The following is an 18,598-nucleotide window of genomic DNA, read 5'->3' as shown; positions in this document are numbered from 1 at the left end:
ATCTTCTGACCAGCATTCTCCAAAAGTGGAGGGATTGGAGTGCCTTCCACAGAAAGCTACTTGTGTAGGGCTGGTCCCCAAGAAAAGCACTGTCCTCCCTGATACCCCACACGTGTGCTCCCACCATCCTGCTCCCTGCAGGATGCGCTGACCCAGCTACTTCAGGCTATTGCGTTCCCCAGCCCTGCATGCCTAGGTCCCCATTCTGACAGCCCGCCAGCGGACAACTGGAAGGTCACCTCCACGGCATGTGTCCTGTGTCCTCTCAGAGATGAAATGGGCTCCTAGCAAAAACCTTCACACAGCCTCTTTAAGGCCTGCCTTTGGAAGTTTGTCAATAAAATGCTTAACGAGCTAAGTCTCCCTGGGAACCACCGGCTCTGGTGTGTTACTGGGCATGGCACGTTTTGTGACCTCTGAATTACACCAGACTGAGGAGAGGAGGAGGAGAGGAGGAGGAGCGGCCACAGGACAAGGTCATCTTTCTAAACTGCAGCTGAATTCTCACCTCTGCTGCGCCACCTACCTGGGCCAGGGCAAGCCAGCCACTTCCTGGCTGCACTCTTGATACGTCTAGGGTACTGGTGCTCATCTCTGAAGTGATTCAGAGCCAGCGAGATACGCAACAGATAAAGACTATGGGTGACCTGAGTTCAGTCCCCAGACCCCACATAAACGTAGGAGAGAACCGGTTTCACAAAGCTGTCCTCAGACTTCACATATGCTGCGGCGTACATGTCCCCCACACATACACTATACACACATACACACAATAGTAATAACTTCTTTAAGAAATGAGCATGAAAGAGTCAGTGGTTAAGATGCTTGCTGCTCTTGCAGAGGACCCAGGTCCAGTTCCTAGCACCCACATGATGGCTCACAGCTGTCTATAATGCCAGTTCCAGGGGATCTGATGCCCTCTTCCAGATTCTTCTTGCACCAGACATGCACATGCTACGCACACACATATATGTCGGCAAATACTCATACACATAAAATAAAAATAAATCTAAAAAGGTATTTTATGTGTATATATGCTCTTATTCTCCGAGCCATCTCCCCAGCCTGCGTCTTGGAGCATGAATGGCAGATCTGTGTTTCCTGATACCTGGAATGGGTGGAAGGCTTGTGGCTCAGCGACAGTGTTGATAGGTGTCCACCATGAGAGCTAGGCTGGCTTCCTGCGGTTGACCAGGCAATTGCATTCAGTCCTCCACTTGGTTTCCCTCTCTAGGGTTGCCATGATTAAATTCTTCATGGTTGTTTGGCCAAAGGTCTTATTGTGCGGCTGGTCCTAGTGGTAAGCAGCGACTTTATCGTTGCTGACAAAAATAGCCATACATCACTCTCCCTATTACCACAAATGCCTGACTTCTTAGCAGGGGGGTGGGGGAGGGGCAGCACATCCTAACTTTTGTCGTCCACATAGTGATCAGGTGTTGTAAGAACAATAAAGTTATACAGTGGAAGGGGAGGAATGTAAAGACTGAGCCAATCAAAACAGAAGACTGTGCCTTGCCATATTCCAGGGGCGATTGCTATCAGGGGTCATGGGACCAAGGGATAACTTGGTGGGTGAAGTGCTTGCTGTGCCAACATAAGGACCTTGAGTTCAGATACCCATGTAAAAGCCATTGATGCTGTGAGTGCCTGCCACCCCAGTACCGGAGAGAGGAGACAGGTGAATCTCAGGATCCTGGTGGCCAGCCAGCCGAGCCAGAACTGTGACATCCATGTTCAGTGACAAGACTTTGTCTCAAAAAAAATAGAGACCTACAGGGTACATTCCAGTGTCAACCTCTGCCCCACCTCCCACCCCCACCGCCAAGGATCTGGAGCCACTTCAAGGCTTTCTGCCCTCCACCAAGCAGGATAGGTGTGAGTCCCATGACCCACTAAGGAAGTCAGTGTAGGGGTTTCTAGGGCCCAGAGAACTGTTTACCTCTAAGGGGCCAAAGCCCCAGCTCCTCCTTTATAATCTAGAAGCCAAGTTTGAGGGCTATCAGAGACAACTCATCCCCTGGGCTCTCTGTGGCTCCAGGGTGTCCCCAGGCAGGCCCAACATCTCTGACTGCTCACAGCCATCCTGATCCAGAAAGCATTTTCTTGCACTTTTGACCTTCCCTGGTCCAAGAAAGCCAGCTGGAAGTACTGGGGCCCAGGGACCCTAAGTGACTCATCCACTCACATAGCAAATCTACTTCTGCCTAGATTCCTGGGGGCCCTGACCAGACAACTTCCCACCCAAAAGGCAGCATGGCAAAGGAACTGCAGCCCGGGAAACCCTCTGGACTAAGCCAACTGACCGGGGACAGTGGGCACCATTCTGTTTGGCATACCGTTATACCTAGAGACTATTGCGTCTATCTCCGTGAGCTTTGGTGAAGTCCAGAGCCACCGCAGACACCAAGAGCCACAGTAGGCACTTCCCAACTCACTGGATGAAGACCAGAGCAGACCTAAGACCCTGCCCCCCCTGAGTTTGGAGGTCCCTTAAGGGAGGTGCGGGTCCGGGATTCCCCTGCAGAGGAAGCTGACTCCAGATGGTGGAAGCTGCCAGTCCCGGGGATGCTCCATAGGAGGCAAGCCCTCCAGCTGGCCTGGTGCCTGCGGCTGAGGTGGGTGGGTGGCGCATGGTTCACCCAGCGGCCAGCAGACTGGCTGCGTGTTGCAATGTCTGGTGACTTTTGCAGCATCCTGTCTGTCGGTATGCGCAGCTGGGCTGCCCTCGCTGAAGAGAAAGGAGCGAACCTGTGGCTGGAGTAAGCCTGCTTGTCTTTAACAGGCTGCATGTCTCTAACAGGCTGCATGGCTACCTGGCGACCCATATGCAGCTCTGGGTTCAGCTGCCAGTCAGCAGCACCCGTGCCATCAGTGCATTTGTTTACTGGGGGAAGAACCTGAGGTCATAGTGGCTGAAGAGCTGTACCCCTTTTTTATCTCTAACCCCTTGCCATCTAAGCCCAGCACCCCCTTTCCTGTCTCCCCTCCTTCCTGTCTGCTCTTGAGACCCCATTCCAGTCCCCTACTCACCTCCTACCCCTCCATAATCTCCACTCAGGACCCCCCTAACCCCCTTAATCCTTTACCACCCCACCCCTACTTGCACCCGGGATCCTAATCCCAGCCCCCTATTCACCCCTTACTCTGTTCCCACATGCTCCCAGGATCCCAACACCAGCCCCCTGCTCCTCATTCCTGCCCCTATCTTCAGCCAGAATCCCCCCACCTCACCTCTATCTACACTTTGAACTCCAACCCTAGGCCTAACCCATTGCATCCCTGCCTCCCCTCCACCCATCCAACCTGGGACCCTAACTCCTCCCCCACCAGCCAGTCCCTATGCACTGCAGTCCAGCCCCCCCTGCATCTGTCCCTCCTTCACCAACACACACCTTACCCCACCCCCACTTACAGAAAGACTTCCTGGAGCCTCCTGCCAGACCAGTGATCTGAGTGTTGTGCCTGGCCACTGCCTCTGTCATGTGAGCCTGCTGGCCGGCCTTGCTCCATCTACGTGGAACACACAGAGCCAGGCCAGCAGCATGATCATTGTCAGGCACCAGGGACAGGGGCCACGCCATCACTTGAAACTATGTTTACAACCTAAATGGGTAGCTGGCCTGGCATCTGCCTCCCCTCTGCTTCACCAGGACTGTGCTTTCAGAAACTGAGGTAGCCCAGGGACTTGGTCAAGATCTTTCTCTTTCCAGATACCCAGACTTAGCAAAGCCCATTTTCCCTGGTGGGCGGCAGATTTTTTTTTTTTTTGTACCTTCTCAGCCCTTTGCAAGCCTGATGCCCCCTCCTCTGACAGCCCTGCAAACCTCCTAGATTCCTCTTCTCCATCACCCCTTCCCAAGCACCCAGTCACCTGAGTGTACCCCATGACTAGTCCCACCCTACCTGGATCCTAAATTCCTCTTCTGGGATTCCAAACTCGTTCCAACATCCAAACCAGAGGCAGTCGTGCCCCTGCTCATGGTACGACCGCCACAAACTCCACGCTATCACACTCAAAGTAGAATTCGGTGCCCAGTGTGGCTAGTATCTGCCACTGGGCTGTGGCACACTGGTCATCACCATGCCAGCGTCAGACTGAGCGCCTTCCCACTTGGGGCCTGTGTATGCATTAGCTGCTCTGTCTGCCTCTTTCCTCCGGATATCTGCACGGTTCCCTCCTTCACATCCCTCAGGTATCCCAGCAACCTGCCCCCTCCAGTACCACTTCCTGCCCACCGTCTTTCTCCGTCCTGAGAAGCTCGTGTTCCGCTTGGGACACTTTCAGCTGCCCCTGTTTTGCCTGGTCATCTGGAGCTTTTGTTTTGTTTTGAGAGGGTCATAGTGTGGTAAGCACACATCTGTGTTGGGATGTTCAGACGTGTGAACATGTGCCTGTATGTGCGTGTGAGGTTGAGTGTCTTCCTCACTCACTCTCCAGCTTATGGACTGAAGCAGGGTCTCTCCCTGAACCCTGGGTTTGGTGTTTGGACTAGTCTTGCTGAGCTAGGCAAGACTCAGTCTCTGCCCCCTGTGCTGGGATAGCAGGGGATCCACCGTGTGGCTCTGGGAATCCAAAATCTGGTCTTCATTCTTACCTGGCAAGCACGTTAGGACACACTGGCCTTCTGTTCCACAGGGTCCAACTGGAGGAACTGGGACAGAGGTCATAGGACTCCCGCCAGGAACTGTAGCCCATCTCTTGCCCTTTGCTGTCTGTGGCCGTAACTGATATTTACGGAAAGAAGTAAGGACCCTTGCTCTTCTAGCTGGAGAGAGCAACTGACTCAGAACATCATTTACGGAAAGAAGTAAGGGCCCTTGTTCTTCTAGCTGGAGAGAGCAGCTGACTCAGAACCAATGTAAGAATCACACCGGGGATTGGGGATGGAGGTAGGGGGACCCCAGTCAGGTCTCACTTAGTTTTGAGCAAGGCTCAACACTGCCTCTTGGCAGGCAGCAGTTTTAGGGTCTCATGAGAGATCCATCGTAGAGAGCTAGGAGCGTCTGTCTCAGAGAGAAGACAAGAGATTGCAAATAAGGCAGGAATGGGGGGTTGGGGCAAGTGTCAATCAATTGGTACTGACTCCCTGAAGGCCTCTTGGGTATGCACTGGAGTAATCATGGGGAAATAGGATGCCCTTCGAGGACAGCACACAAAAAAGCCACATTGAGGTTGGGGAGGAATGATCGCTCAAATGGAAGCTAATATTGTCCTGAGAGGGCTGGCAAAGAGCAAACACGGCCACTGCTGAATTTTACTGAATGAGCTATGGAATCCAGTAACAAAGTCCTGCTGAGGTTCTAGAAGGATCTCTGGCTGTTATGTTGCATCTTAATTGAAGCAGGGGCAAAGTGGGAGCAGATCAGTTGAGGCCATGGCCACATTCGTCTTGAGGAGAGAGAAAAACTAGGTCTGGAGTGGCTGGATTCAGAGCGTGGATGACGAGAACTTGGATGGGCTGGGTGCAGAGTTAGAGATAGGAACCTATATGGGACCATGAGGCATCTTTGGGGAGAATAGAGGAGGCATCTGCAAACAGAACTGTGGTGGACTGGTCTGGTGACAGAGCCCACTGACTCCATGACTTTCTGGCCTCAATGTCACGCAGGGTCTCTGGGGCTCATCTGTTGAGTGGGGATAACAGGACCCACCTATGACGGCCATAAGACGTGGCCACAAGCTAAGAAACTTATAACCACAGGTCTTAGCCTGGTGTAGTGACACAAGCTGAGGCAGGTTGATTGCCAAGTTTAGGGCCAGCCTGAGCTACAGAGTGAGACCTTGTCTCAAGGGAAAATAAATAAGACAGGTAAAAATTACAGATATATTCCATCACAGTTCTGGGCCCCACTCCCCCAACAGATTCCTCTGTTCAACCCTTTCATCTCCAGTGAGGACTTAGGACCCACCCTAATCCATGACAGTCTCTCCTTGGGGGTCTTGACTGGGTTGTATCTGCAAATAAAGTCACAGTTGTGAGCGTTTGCTGTCAGGACTTGGACATGACTCCAGGAGGTCACATATTCTCCCACTCATCCTGGTCTCTTGTGAGGATGCAATCTAAGCTCCCTAAGATAGGGCCATGCACAAGGCAAGAGCCCAAGAAGCAATAGCTGTGGTCTCCCTCCCACTTGTGTGAGGATCACAGATGACCCTGGCAGGGGCCACCCCTCCTCTTACCTGCTTTGCCAATGCTGCCACCAATAGGAGCACCTGACTTGCTGGCCTTCTGGTCCAGCCTGCAGGACCTGGCATCTTTACAGCAGGTGAGGATTGTCACTCTGGCCCATGCAGTAATGACCTGACCGGCAGGAAGCCACACATACAGGTCTGTGCTGCCCCTCCTTCCCAGGGAGGCCATCCAGACAGGCACGTGGGTGCTGTAATACCCGGACACGTTGCTTAGTGATAGCTGTTCGGTGAACACAGGATCCCTTTGTTCCCCAAGGCAGTCTGTGGTCAAGGCCACAGGATTGAGAATCAGGTAGCATGTGAGTAAATTGTGTGATCCTTCTCCTCTGTGCCTCAGGTTCCTCATGTAACAATGTCTGTGGACCCTTTCCTAGAGTTATCAGAGCCACAGGACACGTGTTAGGGCTCCTGGTCTCCAGGTTGCAGTCAGGGACTTGTGGGTGGACTTTGTCACCTCAGTAACTGGGTCAGTCATGGGAGTCCTGTAATAAACCTGAGGCCATTAGTATTGTCAAATAAATACCAATATTATCGTCAGTAACATAGCAACAGAAACAGATGCCACTTCTCATAAAAGATCCTACCACCTAGGAAATGGCTCCGTCAGCAAAGTGCTGACTGTTTTCCCATAAGGATCTGCGTTCAGATCCGTGGCACCCATGTAAAAAGCTGGGACCAGCATCACAAGTCTGTAATCCTGAGCTGCAGGTTCTGTGAGAGCCGTTTGCCTCAGGGTGGAGGGCAATGGAGGAAGATACCCAGCATCACTCTCTGACCTCCACACAAGTGCAGGCACGCGTGCACGCGCGCACACACACACATACACACACACACACACACACACACACATCCTGCAAAACCAGAGCTGTCCATGGTGGTGCTGAGAAGATCATCTGAGACTCTGTATCTTGCCTTCCCTGGTCATCGTGTTGAATGGAGTAACTGAACCCCCTCCCAGTCTGTCCCCTGTGAGTGTGGACTGGAGCATGTAGCCTTGGGGAATGACTCAGGGGGCTGGCAACTCAGTAGGTACGTGGTCATTGCTTTGAATGGTTGTCATTTGGAAAGAAGGGAGTCCTCTTTCCTGTAAACAGGGTGACAGGACAGCACTGACAATGGATGAGTCATGGGACAACCACCTAGGGCTTGTCGCTAGGAAAAGGACCTCCTAACAGAGCCAGCTGGGGGCTAGAGCTTCAAGCCTGTTACTGTTTGAACCCGTCTTTGTAGAGACAACAGTTCTAGATGCCGAATTAAAATGATACTCCTGTTGCCAAGCCTGTAACACAAGCTACCTGGAAGGCCGATGTAGAAGAGTCATGTGTTCAAGGCCTGCCTGGGCTCCAGAGACAACTCAAGGCCAGCCTGGCCAACATTTGACCCTGTCTCAGAATAAAATGTTTTTAAAAGGAGAAAGGTCATGAAGGATCATAGCTCACTGGTAGAAAATGCTGCTTACCTAGCATGTACAAAGTCTAGAGTTCAGTCCTTGGTACCACAAAAAAAATAAATAAGCAGAAAGTACTGTGCCCATGTCTCAGACACCACAGTCCCTCCCCCAGGGATGCACCCGTCTCCTTCTGTTCAGTGCCACCCTAACTCTGACTGTATGATAGACTGAAACTCCCATGCTCCCTCTTACCCAGTCATTAGCATGGTTCTTAATAAGCATCTTCCTATCCCCTGCTATGCTGGGAGTGGCAGCAAGCCACACCCTACTCCAAACCTCCCTCACCCACCATGCTTGGAGTCTCCCTGGGCATTTTCCTTCTGTCTGCAAGGTCAACATTGCCAGTCTGACCTTAAGCCGCAGGGCCTAACTCCCTGTCCAAGGACTTGGACCTGAGACTATCTGCTCCGGTCACTGGTGGGATGCCCCACCCCACACACTCCCACCACACACATAGCCAGTCTCTAGGCTGTCCTCCGGAGAGGAAAGGCAAGGCTGAATAGTAGAGATACCAGTGTCCTAGGATCAGCAGACCTTTCTAGATGGACCAGTGCCATGTGACTGGGTCAGCTGAGCCTGGCCGGTGCTGGACTCACAAGATGATGAAGAGTCCCTGAGGGACACTGAGCCAAGGCAAAGGGCTTCCAAATGGTCGAAACGCTCCTCTGTCTGCCAGTGGAAGCCCAAAACAAAGGCTAGCCTTAGCGGGGAGGAGCATGGGTTCTGAGTCACAGCTGGAGGACAGGAGAGGCACAACCCTAGGCTAGTCACTTTATTCCGTCTGAGACTCACATAGTGCGGGGAGTAACGTACCCACCCACAAGGTGTGAGGCTGAAAGAGGGCATATCTGTCTACTTGGCACAGGGCCTGGCCTGTGGCAAGGGCTCTGTTAATACTAGCGATTGGCCAGTGTTGTAGGAAGGGTGGAAGGAACAGCCAAAGAAGCTTTGGAACTGAAGGGGCTCTGCTCTGCGGGGTGAATAGGGGTTTGCAAAGAGCCTTGATGTTGTAAAGGAGAATGGTGGAGAGAGACGACAAACAGCACCTTTATCATGAGTGGGGGCCCAGGAGGGTATTGGTGGGGCTGAGGCTAGGCAGGGGTTCCCAACGCTGAGTTACGGTGGGGAGGTTTGTGCCGTGCTTTTTATTCTGCTCCGGTTCTTATTGTTACCTGTCTTGCTTTGAAACAGGGTCCTACTGTGTAGCCCAGACTGGCCTTGAACTGGCCGTCTTCCTGCCTCAGCCCCTTATACTGGGATTATAGGTATGTACCATTACACCTAACTTCTGGGTCGTTATAGTTGTTGTTGTTTTTTTACATGGGGGTAGGGAGAGGGTGTTAGGAAGTCAGAGGACAACTTGGAGTAGTCAGTTCTCTCCATGTGAGTCCCAGGGATCGAACTCAGGTCGTCAGACTTGGTGGCCAGCACCTTTACCAACCGAGCCATTCATAAGTCACCTTTGTTCATTAGCGACTTTCCCCATGAGCAAACATCAAGAAGTGAGTAGCAGCCCGGGACAATCCTTCCCCCGGGGTCCCTCTGAAGATGCTTGCTCCCTTGACCCATTGAGTGTCAGCGGTAGGTTTTTCTGGGTTATTCCTTGCTGCTCCCCTTTTGTTTGCACCCTGAATCCTGGACTTCTTTCCTGGCCATAAGGCACCAAGTCTTTGAGTGACTGTAGAGTGTCAAGGGTGAGGTGTGATGTGTCTGCCCTTCCTCTCCAGGGAAATCCCAGCAGAGCGAGCCTCCGGGACACTCAGTGGACACCAGCCCTGCGCTGAGTCCCCTCAGGGCCTTGAGAGGGAACATACACAGTTTGATTTTGTTTTCAGTAGGACTGGGGATTGAATTTAGGAGAGAGAATAGCAGCGGTCACTGGCCGCCTGTGCTTGGAGCCAGACAGTGCTGATGTGCAAACTCACACTTCCACTCAGTGTGGATGGCCTCGGACAGGCGCTTGGCCTCTCCACACTGTGGTTTCTTCTCTCTGGGTAGTCACAGTACCGCTAGCTCCTGGCTTCCCCTAGATACCTCTGTTTCTTCTTTACCCTCTTACCCTCAGTTGCGACTGATGCTTCCTCAATCCCTTAACCTTCCTTATTGGGATGGGCTCCTGAGGTGGGAACTGTGTCTCTTTCGTTCTCTTTGGTCCCAGCACTGGGCTCAGCCCCTTCCCATAGCAGACTCTCTAGCCCTGATAGGTAAGTGGATGAGATTGTGGTGGAGACATTGAGTTAGATGAGGCATAAGGAGAGCTTTGGAGGCAGGAATGGATACCATAGTGAGTGGATTTGGAGTTGGGTCTTCAAAGCTTGACCTATGCTGCTATGCCACAGGGCTGCAACCTGTAGCAAACAGACCCTGGGTTCAGATCCCACCTCCATCTCCCACCAGGTGTCAGGTGTGGCTGTGAACATCTGACTTAGTTCATTGAGCTTTAGTTCCCAAGTACAGAAAGTGACTGATGTACGTCTCTAATCCAAAGGCTTCAGCTGCTGGGTCTAGCAAATGCCAGTAAGGCAAAGCAGGGCAGGCAGGCCCTCACTGACAGTCCGTACCAGGACCAAGGCTTTCTCTCCTCCTCCCTCTCACCTGAGAGGGGAAGGGGACAAGAAGCTCATTGTCTCACCTCACAGAGGACTGGAAGCCAAGAGGGTAGAGACAACAGTCCTGATTTCATAAGTTTAGGTTAGCCTGGCTCTGCCAGCTGGTCAGCCAGGGAATTAAGAGGAGGCTGAAGCAGCTTCCAGGACTGTCTCTTCCCCGGGCTCCTATCCACTCTCCCTCACCTCACTTCTCCATGCCACCTTCATCTCCTTCTGGCCCTGGGAGGACCTGTCACCACTTGTAGTTACCCAGGGGACTGTGGCAGAGCCTTGAGCAGACTTTCTGCATGCATCGCACCCTTCAGGGACACAGATTCCCTGAGAGCCAGGCAGGGCTCCAGGAGGAGCCTGTCACTAGAGCAGCTTCACCAGACAGTCCTGTGCCTTCAGGCCCTCTCTCTGGTCCACACAGACCGCATTGGAGATCACCATCACCACAGAGATGCAGGCTGACTCAGAAGGACAGGTGGCCTTAGGGTGCCCTATATGCATCCACCAGAGGACCTGGTGACACATGCATATGCATTGCATACATTCACAGAAACATACCTATGTTCAGACGCAAGGCTCACAGACACCTCTTCACAGATGCAGGCTCACAGCCATAGATACATGTTCACAGGTACATGCACATAGAGCATGCTCACAGACAGACATCCACATTCACAGGTACATGCACATAGAGCATGCTCACAGACACAGACATCCACAGATATGAACTCGTAGATACACATACATTCCAGATACACAAATGCATACTGACACTTACAGGCACACAAGTGCACACTCAGATGGGCTCAGAGGCACTAGCACTCACAGACACAGACACACAAACACGGGACACAGAGATTTGCCCAGGGAGATGCACCTGCCCCCGGCGGCACACCTTTGCCCAGCACCATGGCTAGCTCCTTGTCTGCATGCTCCTGCCCCAACAGGCCTCCCCTCAGCTCGACCTTCCTGGGTTGAGTGCTCTAGGAAACCCCAGGCCCCACTGGTCCACACAGACTCGTATATGGAAGATTCTGGGGCTGCAATGAGCTCAGCCACAGAGAATGGGTAATCTTTCAGTCTTGAGAGGTAGTTATTAACCCACCCACACTCTCCCAATATTTGGCCCTTAACATGTATTCATTCATCCAACAGACAGCACGTGCTTTGGTAGGCACTGAGATCTTAAAATAAATAGAACAGAATTGGGCCCTGGAGATGCCAGGTTCACAGAGACACTTAGCCATTGTTCCAGGAAAAGAGGTAGAACCACTCTGCCAGTATACAGGGTTGACCTCAAGAGGACCAGGGTCCTGACTGTAGTCTTTGCCTGCTCACAGGAGACAGTACATACAGGCCTTCATCCCTTCATCCCGCCTGCCTGCCCACTGCTACCCCCCTCTTCGGGGCCATCTTCCAGCCCAGTTGACAGGGCTGCTCTCCCTAGTTCCTGGTTGCAAACATTCTGAGCAAAGCATGGCAAGCTTTAGAACCCTGACCATCTCCAGACAGCCAAGAACCAGCAAGAGCATGGGTCACCCAGGCTCCTTTAGATGGGACCCTCTGCACACCTATTTGTGCTAGGAAAGCCACAGGGGTTCCTAGTGACATCAAGCCCCTCCTTGATGATTTTAAAGAGAAAAGCAACAGAGCTATGGCTAAAGAGATGATTCAGCAGTTAAGAGTGCTGCTCTTGCAGAGGACCCAGATTCAGTGCTTAGCACCCATGTGGAGCCTCACTATCACCTGTAACAAGTTCCATGGGATCACATGTTCTTCTGGCCTGCACAGGCACTGGCTCACAGGCCGCACACATACATACATCAGGCACACACGCATACACAAAATAAACTTTTTTAAAAAAATCTTTAAAAAAGAAAGAAACACAGACCCTTGCTGGAGCCTAGCCTATATTGTGCTGATTTTCCCAGATGCCATGGTTGCCTAATTCTGCCTCTCTACCATAAAGCTACTTCTCAGGGCAGCTAACTCCTCAGACACCCAAACCTGGGCTCCTTTGATATTATCCTCCTTCAGGTCAAGGATGAGGACCAGCCAAACGTCAATTCCCAGCATCCCATGGACCAGCCATACACCTGCCAACCCCTCTAAGCACCCACTTACAGGTCCTGTCAAGGTCACTGGGTCACTCCTACACTCATTCCCTGCTGGGTAAGGAAGCCCTTGCTTCTTAGCAGGAGTCTTACTGTCTCTCTCCTGTCCCTCCTTGCATCCTTCCTTCCCAGTGTGAGCACAGGGAGCTGGAAGACATCCAGGGCCCTGTAAAAGGAGAATGTGGCTGGTGGGAATAATCCCAGCTCTAAACATAATTGGTGAGGCCAGCTGGTCCCTAACAGAAAACATTCTAGAATAGTATACAGAAAGCTTTTCTGTTCCTTCTAAGAATCAAGGAAAAGGCCAGACCTGGGCTGGCAGGAACTGTCCTGCTGGGAGGAATGGATCAGAAAGGTACAAACTTAGCACATTAGCTGATAGGCCATAAGTGTGCTCAGAAACAGCTGGCTCACTTAAGCGTAGGTGGTGTCCCTTTTAAAATCTTGTTGGGGCCCCAAGATGGCCCAATGGTTAAGAGCACTTGCTGCTCTTCCAGAGGACCTGAGTTCTGTTCCTAGTACCCATACTGGGAAATCTGTAACTCTAGCTCCAGGGGATCTGATGCCTTCTTCTGGTCTCTGTTGTATCCTGCGCCCATGTGCATATACCCACACACAGGCACACACATGTGCACACAGACACACACACACACATAAAATAAAATTAAAAGAAAAAACTCCTTGTTGGCCATTGTGCTAGTTAATGTTATGTCAACGTGACACAGGCTAGCGTCATTTGAGGGAAGGAACCGCAGTTGAGAAAACGCCTTCATAAGATCTGTCTGTAGGCAAACCTATAGGACATTTTCTTAATTAGTGATTGAGAAGGGAGGGCCCAGACCGTTGTGGGTTATGCCACCCCTGGGCTGGTGGTTCTGGGTTCTATAAGAAAGAAGGCTGAGCACGCACGAGAGCAGGTCAGTAAGCAGCACCCCTCCATGGCCTCTGCTCCACCTCCGGGTTCCTGCCCTGCTTGAGTTCCTGTCCTGGCTTCCCTCAGTGCCGGACTGTTGGTTACCTGAATAACCTTTAAGTTGCTTCTGGTCGCAATGTTTCATTACAGCAACAGAAACCCTAAGACAGCTAGCAAGATGGCTTAGCGGATAAATACAAACCTGACAACCTAAGTTTCATCCCCAAACCCACAGCAGAAGGAGCAAATCAACTCTTAAAAGTTGTCCTCTAACCTCCAGGCATGCCCAGGCATGCACTGTGGTACACCACACACACACACACACACACACAATCATAATTAATAATTTTCTTTGGGTACTTTTGGGATGGAATCCAGGAAGCCAGCATTTTAAAGACTACTGAAATCCTGAATTCCTGATATCAGTTATTATATCGACACAGCCTGTTTCAGAGACACCTATTCCATGCCAGAACTCTTTCCTTCCAGATTATTCTCTGGGGCCGGACTGAGAAATGCCTGAAAGAGACCACAGAGGAGATTCGGCAGATGGGCACTGAGTGCCACTACTTCGTCTGTGATGTGGGCAACCGGGAAGAGGTGTACCAGATGGCCAAAGCTGTCAGAGAGAAGGTCAGTAGCCTGGGCATGTCTGGCCCCAGCATACTGAATTCGTGCATCCTGAGAGGGAGTGTTGCCGTGGCAGACTGGCTTTGTGCAGGGGACCTTTGGGGACTCTCCATGAAGCTCATCCAAGTTACTTGGGCAGAGACTGGGGTTGATAATACGATATGAGTATGTCTCTGTGGTCCTTTGGACATTTAGACCCTATGAGTTTCTCTCTAAGACAAATGTCCCTTTGCCTTCTGGGAAAATCCTTTCTCTAATCTAAGACATTTGGGCTGGGTATATCAGTGAGTGCCAAAAGAGGAAAAAAAGGGGCTGGAGAGATGGCTCAGAGGTTAAGAGCACTTACTGCTCTTCCAGAGGTCCTGAGTTCAATTCCCAGCAACCACATGGTGGCTCACAACCATCTGTACTGAGATTTGGCGCCCTGCTCTGGCATGCGGGCATACATCGAGGCAGAATGTTGTATACATAATAAATAAATCTTTTTAAAAAAAAAAAAAACAAAAGAGGAAAAAGAAATTCATTCTGTTACTTATCCCACTCATGGAAACATTAACCATTTTTATGTGACCATAACCTCATTTATTATAAATACGCTGCATTCCGGGTATAGTATGTACCATAAATTATTTCTAATCCTCAGACACAGCTGGTATGGCCCCAGCGCCATTTATAAACAAGACTGATGCTCAGAAAAGCCATGTGGCTGGTGGTTGCGGAGCCCGGTCTGTGCCTCTGCAGGTACAGCCCACAGGGACTGGCTGCCCTCACGGCTCCACAGCCCCCTCTTGCCCGCAGGTGGGTGACATCACCATCCTGGTGAACAATGCCGCTGTGGTCCACGGGAAGAGCTTGATGGACAGTGATGATGATGCCCTCCTCAAGTCCCAGCACGTCAACACCCTGGGCCAGTTCTGGGTAAGGGTTTTCCTGGCCCACTGCCAGCCGTAGGTATGGCAGGAAACCTGGGTTGGAGGAGGGGAAAGAGAAGTTCAGTGGCACCAGGGCTCATGCCGGCAGGGATGTGCAATGGCAAAGTGGCTAGATAAATGGAATGACTGACTGGCAGGGAGACACAGGAACTTCTGACTGGCTGCCTCAGCCGCTCCGTACTGGAGGGCTAAGTCGCTAGGGCAGCTATGCATCTAGAGCTGGTGCAGAGGTGCAGGGCTTGGCAGAAGCTGCGCTGCTCCACACTGACCCCCGTTCCCCACCCTCAGACCACCAAGGCCTTTTTGCCGCGTATGCTGGAGCTGCAGAACGGCCATATCGTGTGCCTCAACTCCGTGCTTGCGCTGTCGGCCATCCCCGGTGCCATCGACTACTGCACTTCGAAGGCGTCGGCCTTCGCCTTCATGGAGAGCCTGACCCTGGGGCTGCTGGACTGTCCTGGTGTCAGCGCCACCACCGTGCTGCCGTTTCACACCAGCACCGAGATGTTCCAGGGCATGCGAGTCAGGTCAGTGCGCCGGTGAGACCAGCCGCCTCTCCTGAGCCAACCCCGCCAGGAGTCTTCACAGAAAGGGCGCCGGAATCCCTAGACCTCAGCAGGCATCTCTCTGAAAAACCCAAGGCCAGCCCTTCTAAGCCACAAGTTTCCTATCTGAGGATCACTCACTATCTTGGTCTGGGAAGAAAACCTAGTTAGCAAAATTTGATCTTTAGAACCCAAGTTTATAAAAATCCAGGCCAAGGTAGCAGGCCCTTGTCTTCCCAGCAATGCACAGTCAGAGGCGGGCAAATCCCAAGGGCTCATTGGCCAGTCAGTCCCGGCCAATTTGAGACGCCAAAGTGCATGACTCCTGACTAAAGAGACTGAAAGTTGACCTCTGCCCTCCACACACATACATGTTACGTACCTGCACACACATGACACTCACACGTGAACAGACCCAGGCTGCACTTGTCACGTGACTGAGGCAGTACAGGGAAGGCACAGCAGTCTGTGAGCCCCAAGGCTGCCTCTTGCTCAGGCTTGGTATGATGATGATGGCTCACCACCCTTAATCTTACGGGCACCAGTGTGAATCATAGCCCCCGAAGGACAGAGGTCAGGGCCAGCAGCCCATGCCCTGTACCTTCAGACTGAGGAATGCAAGAAGGGCCAGAAGCAGCTGCTGGAGCCGTGCTAGGGGCTCACCCGTTTGCCCCCTGCTCCGCTGTTTCCTTATCCATAAGTTGGAGAGAATATTTGTGCATGGGCCCGACACTTGGGGAACAAAATGGGTGCAGAGCTCTGGGGTCAGATGCTTCTGGACGGGCATGGGAAACCCCTGTTGTTTGACGCCTGTTCATCTGGAAGTCCCATGGAAAATCATTCTGTATTTGACTGACAGGCTAGTGAGCCAGCAGGCTGAGGACCTCCCAGGCAGAAAGGCCCAACAGAGGAATGGGGCAAAATGATAAGAATTTATTAGGCACCTACTGTGTACCAGGTCCTACTAGATACTGAAGATGATGCAACAGGCAGTGAGATTCACGAGGCCTCCTCCCTCAGGAAACGTATAACCTGATGGAAGAGACAGGCCCTTGACAAGGAACAACCTGATGAGCAAGGCTATTCTAGATGTGGTTGTGGTTAAGGCAACTAGAAAGGAGGTAAGATCAGAGGCCCCCCAGCGATATGGGAGGCTGAGTGATCTCTCAGGGGAAAGCAAGGAGGAATGTGTATGCTGTGAGGATGGCTGATGAGGAAAGATGTCCCAGTAAGAAAGACTGAGGGCTGGCCCATGCTGTAGACTGTAGACTCTGATTCCCTGGCTCTGTTAGAGATGCCCCCTGCTAGTGGGCAAACTCCCACTCACATGGTGGGGCAAGAGGGACCAGGATTGAGGGACTCGAACAGGCATGGACTGGGAGAGAATCCCACAGCCTCCAGTCCCTCACACAGAAGAGCCCAAGTGATGCCCTCAGACACACTAGCCATTCAGCAAGGTGCCCAGCCGAAAGGCCAATTTCTCCTGGAGAAACCAGTGTTTTCCCGCCTTCAGGTTTCCCAACCTCTTCCCGCCGTTGAAGCCAGAGACAGTAGCCCGGAGGACGGTCGAAGCTGTGCAGCAAAACCAGGCCCTTCTCTTGCTCCCGTGGACTATGAATATCCTCATTATCTTGAAAAGGTATGGGGTGGGGGGAGAGAGTTCTTCACCAGGTTGAGGTCCAGCTTTTTCCTTTATGCCAGTGGGCCCTAGTGGAGAAAAGGCAACAGGCCGGAGAAAGTGAATGTAAAGTCCTGTCTGCCGAGGGCAGGGTGCTGAGGAGTAGCACCTCTGTCTGAGCTGAGCAGTAAGGCAGACTTATTGGTCTAAGGCTCTCTGTGAGGTTTGTTTTCATTTTTTCATTTTTTAAATTTGTTTTTGAGGGAGAACTGTAGCTCAGACTTACCTGGAACACACTATAAAGCCTAGGCTGGCCTTGAACTTGCAATTCTCCTGTCTCTCTAGGGTTGGGATTATAAGTGTGCACTACTGTGCCTGGTTTAAATTATCGTGGGATTCAAACAGCTCTTGTTTATGTGAGTTTTGTCTACCACTACTTACTGCGTTAGAGATTAAAACTGAGAGGCAAATTTTACACAGTAGTTTCTATTTACAATATTTTTTCAGTTGTAAAGAGCAGTAACAGAACTATTAAGTTATCATAGCTGCTTTGTTTGTTTTCTTGCCGTTTTAGTCTCTTTAGACAGGATCTCACTGGGTATCCCAATCTAGCCTCAACTCCCAAATATATTTTTTGTGACGGCAATTATACTTTCTAAAACACCACAGACAAGTAATCGGGAGAGATGCGGGCTGTGTTCTTGTAGATCTCGCCATTGTCTGGTTTAATCTGTAACAACTAGGTTCTTACATCGGATTTCTGTCAGTTGGGATAGTCCCCTGTAGCAAAACCCCTGAGAAACCCCACCGCACGTGCAGAGGAAGACTACCAACGATGGGCTGGGGGTGCGGCTTAGTAGGCAGAGAGCCTGCCTAGCAGAGGCAGGAGGATCAGAATGTGAGGTTACCCTCAGCTACACAGTCAGTTTGAGGCTAGCCTGGGTGATATTCTTTAAAGACCCTGCCGAGAAAGAGAGAAAGAAGGAGGGGAGGGAGAAAGGGAGAGGAAAAGAAAGAAAAGAGAAGGAAGTAAATGGGAAGAAGGAAGAAGAGAAAAACAGGTCATACTGTGGTGTTACTCTAAGTATCCTAGAGAGATCTCAGGCACCCCCAAGAGTTCCTGGACCACATTTTTAAGAACTACTGCCCTACGGGCATAGCCCCAGCTCCCAGGTAGCTGAGTCTAAAGACAACAGGATTTTCATGCCGAAGGCTCAGTGTTTGGACAAGTGTCGCAGCTCTAGTGAGATGGGGTTTATCAGGGAAGACCATCTTTGGGAGGTGGGCTTCCTAATGGAGATGTCGTCTACTCTAGAATTTTCCCAGCACGGAATTTGCCTCAAACTGTCCAGACTCGGTGCAGCAAGACCTTACATTGGGTCCCATGCGGAAGGGGCTAAGCTAGTTAGCGCCTGTGGCTCAGTGTGCTCTCTGCACGGGGAGAGCTGTGTCCCTCCCGCCACAACGGTGGCTCCTGCTTGTCAGGAAGTTTGGCCCCTGGTTCCAGGCTCACCCTGTTGTTATCATCAAACACGGACTCACAGGAAGGCCACACCCTTGGCTGTGTGACTAAGGGAACAGTGGCAACCGACCCTTCATC

General features: G+C 51.6%; 1 protein-coding gene across 4 annotated transcripts in view; it reads left to right on the top strand.

Annotated features, from left to right (window-relative positions):
- Window positions 1-18,598, top strand: part of Dhrs3 (dehydrogenase/reductase 3) — a 32,417-nt gene that overhangs the window by 12,327 nt on the left and 1,492 nt on the right. For all 4 annotated transcript variants that reach the window (XM_057785548.1, XM_057785546.1, XM_057785545.1 and 1 more), the window contains 4 exons: window positions 13,763-13,906; window positions 14,702-14,821; window positions 15,124-15,362; window positions 16,894-17,019. In XM_057785548.1, coding sequence (XP_057641531.1) covers window positions 13,823-13,906; window positions 14,702-14,821; window positions 15,124-15,362; window positions 16,894-17,019 — 569 coding nt within the window. In that variant the 5' untranslated portion in view covers window positions 13,763-13,822. The remainder of the gene's footprint in view (window positions 1-13,762; window positions 13,907-14,701; window positions 14,822-15,123; window positions 15,363-16,893; window positions 17,020-18,598) is intronic.

The sequence above is a fragment of the Chionomys nivalis genome, chromosome 11 (assembly GCF_950005125.1).
Source record: "Chionomys nivalis chromosome 11, mChiNiv1.1, whole genome shotgun sequence".
Classification (NCBI taxonomy): Eukaryota; Metazoa; Chordata; class Mammalia; order Rodentia; family Cricetidae; genus Chionomys; species Chionomys nivalis.
The sequence above is the reverse complement of the archived record's forward strand: the minus strand, read 5'-3'. Positions and strand labels throughout refer to the sequence as shown.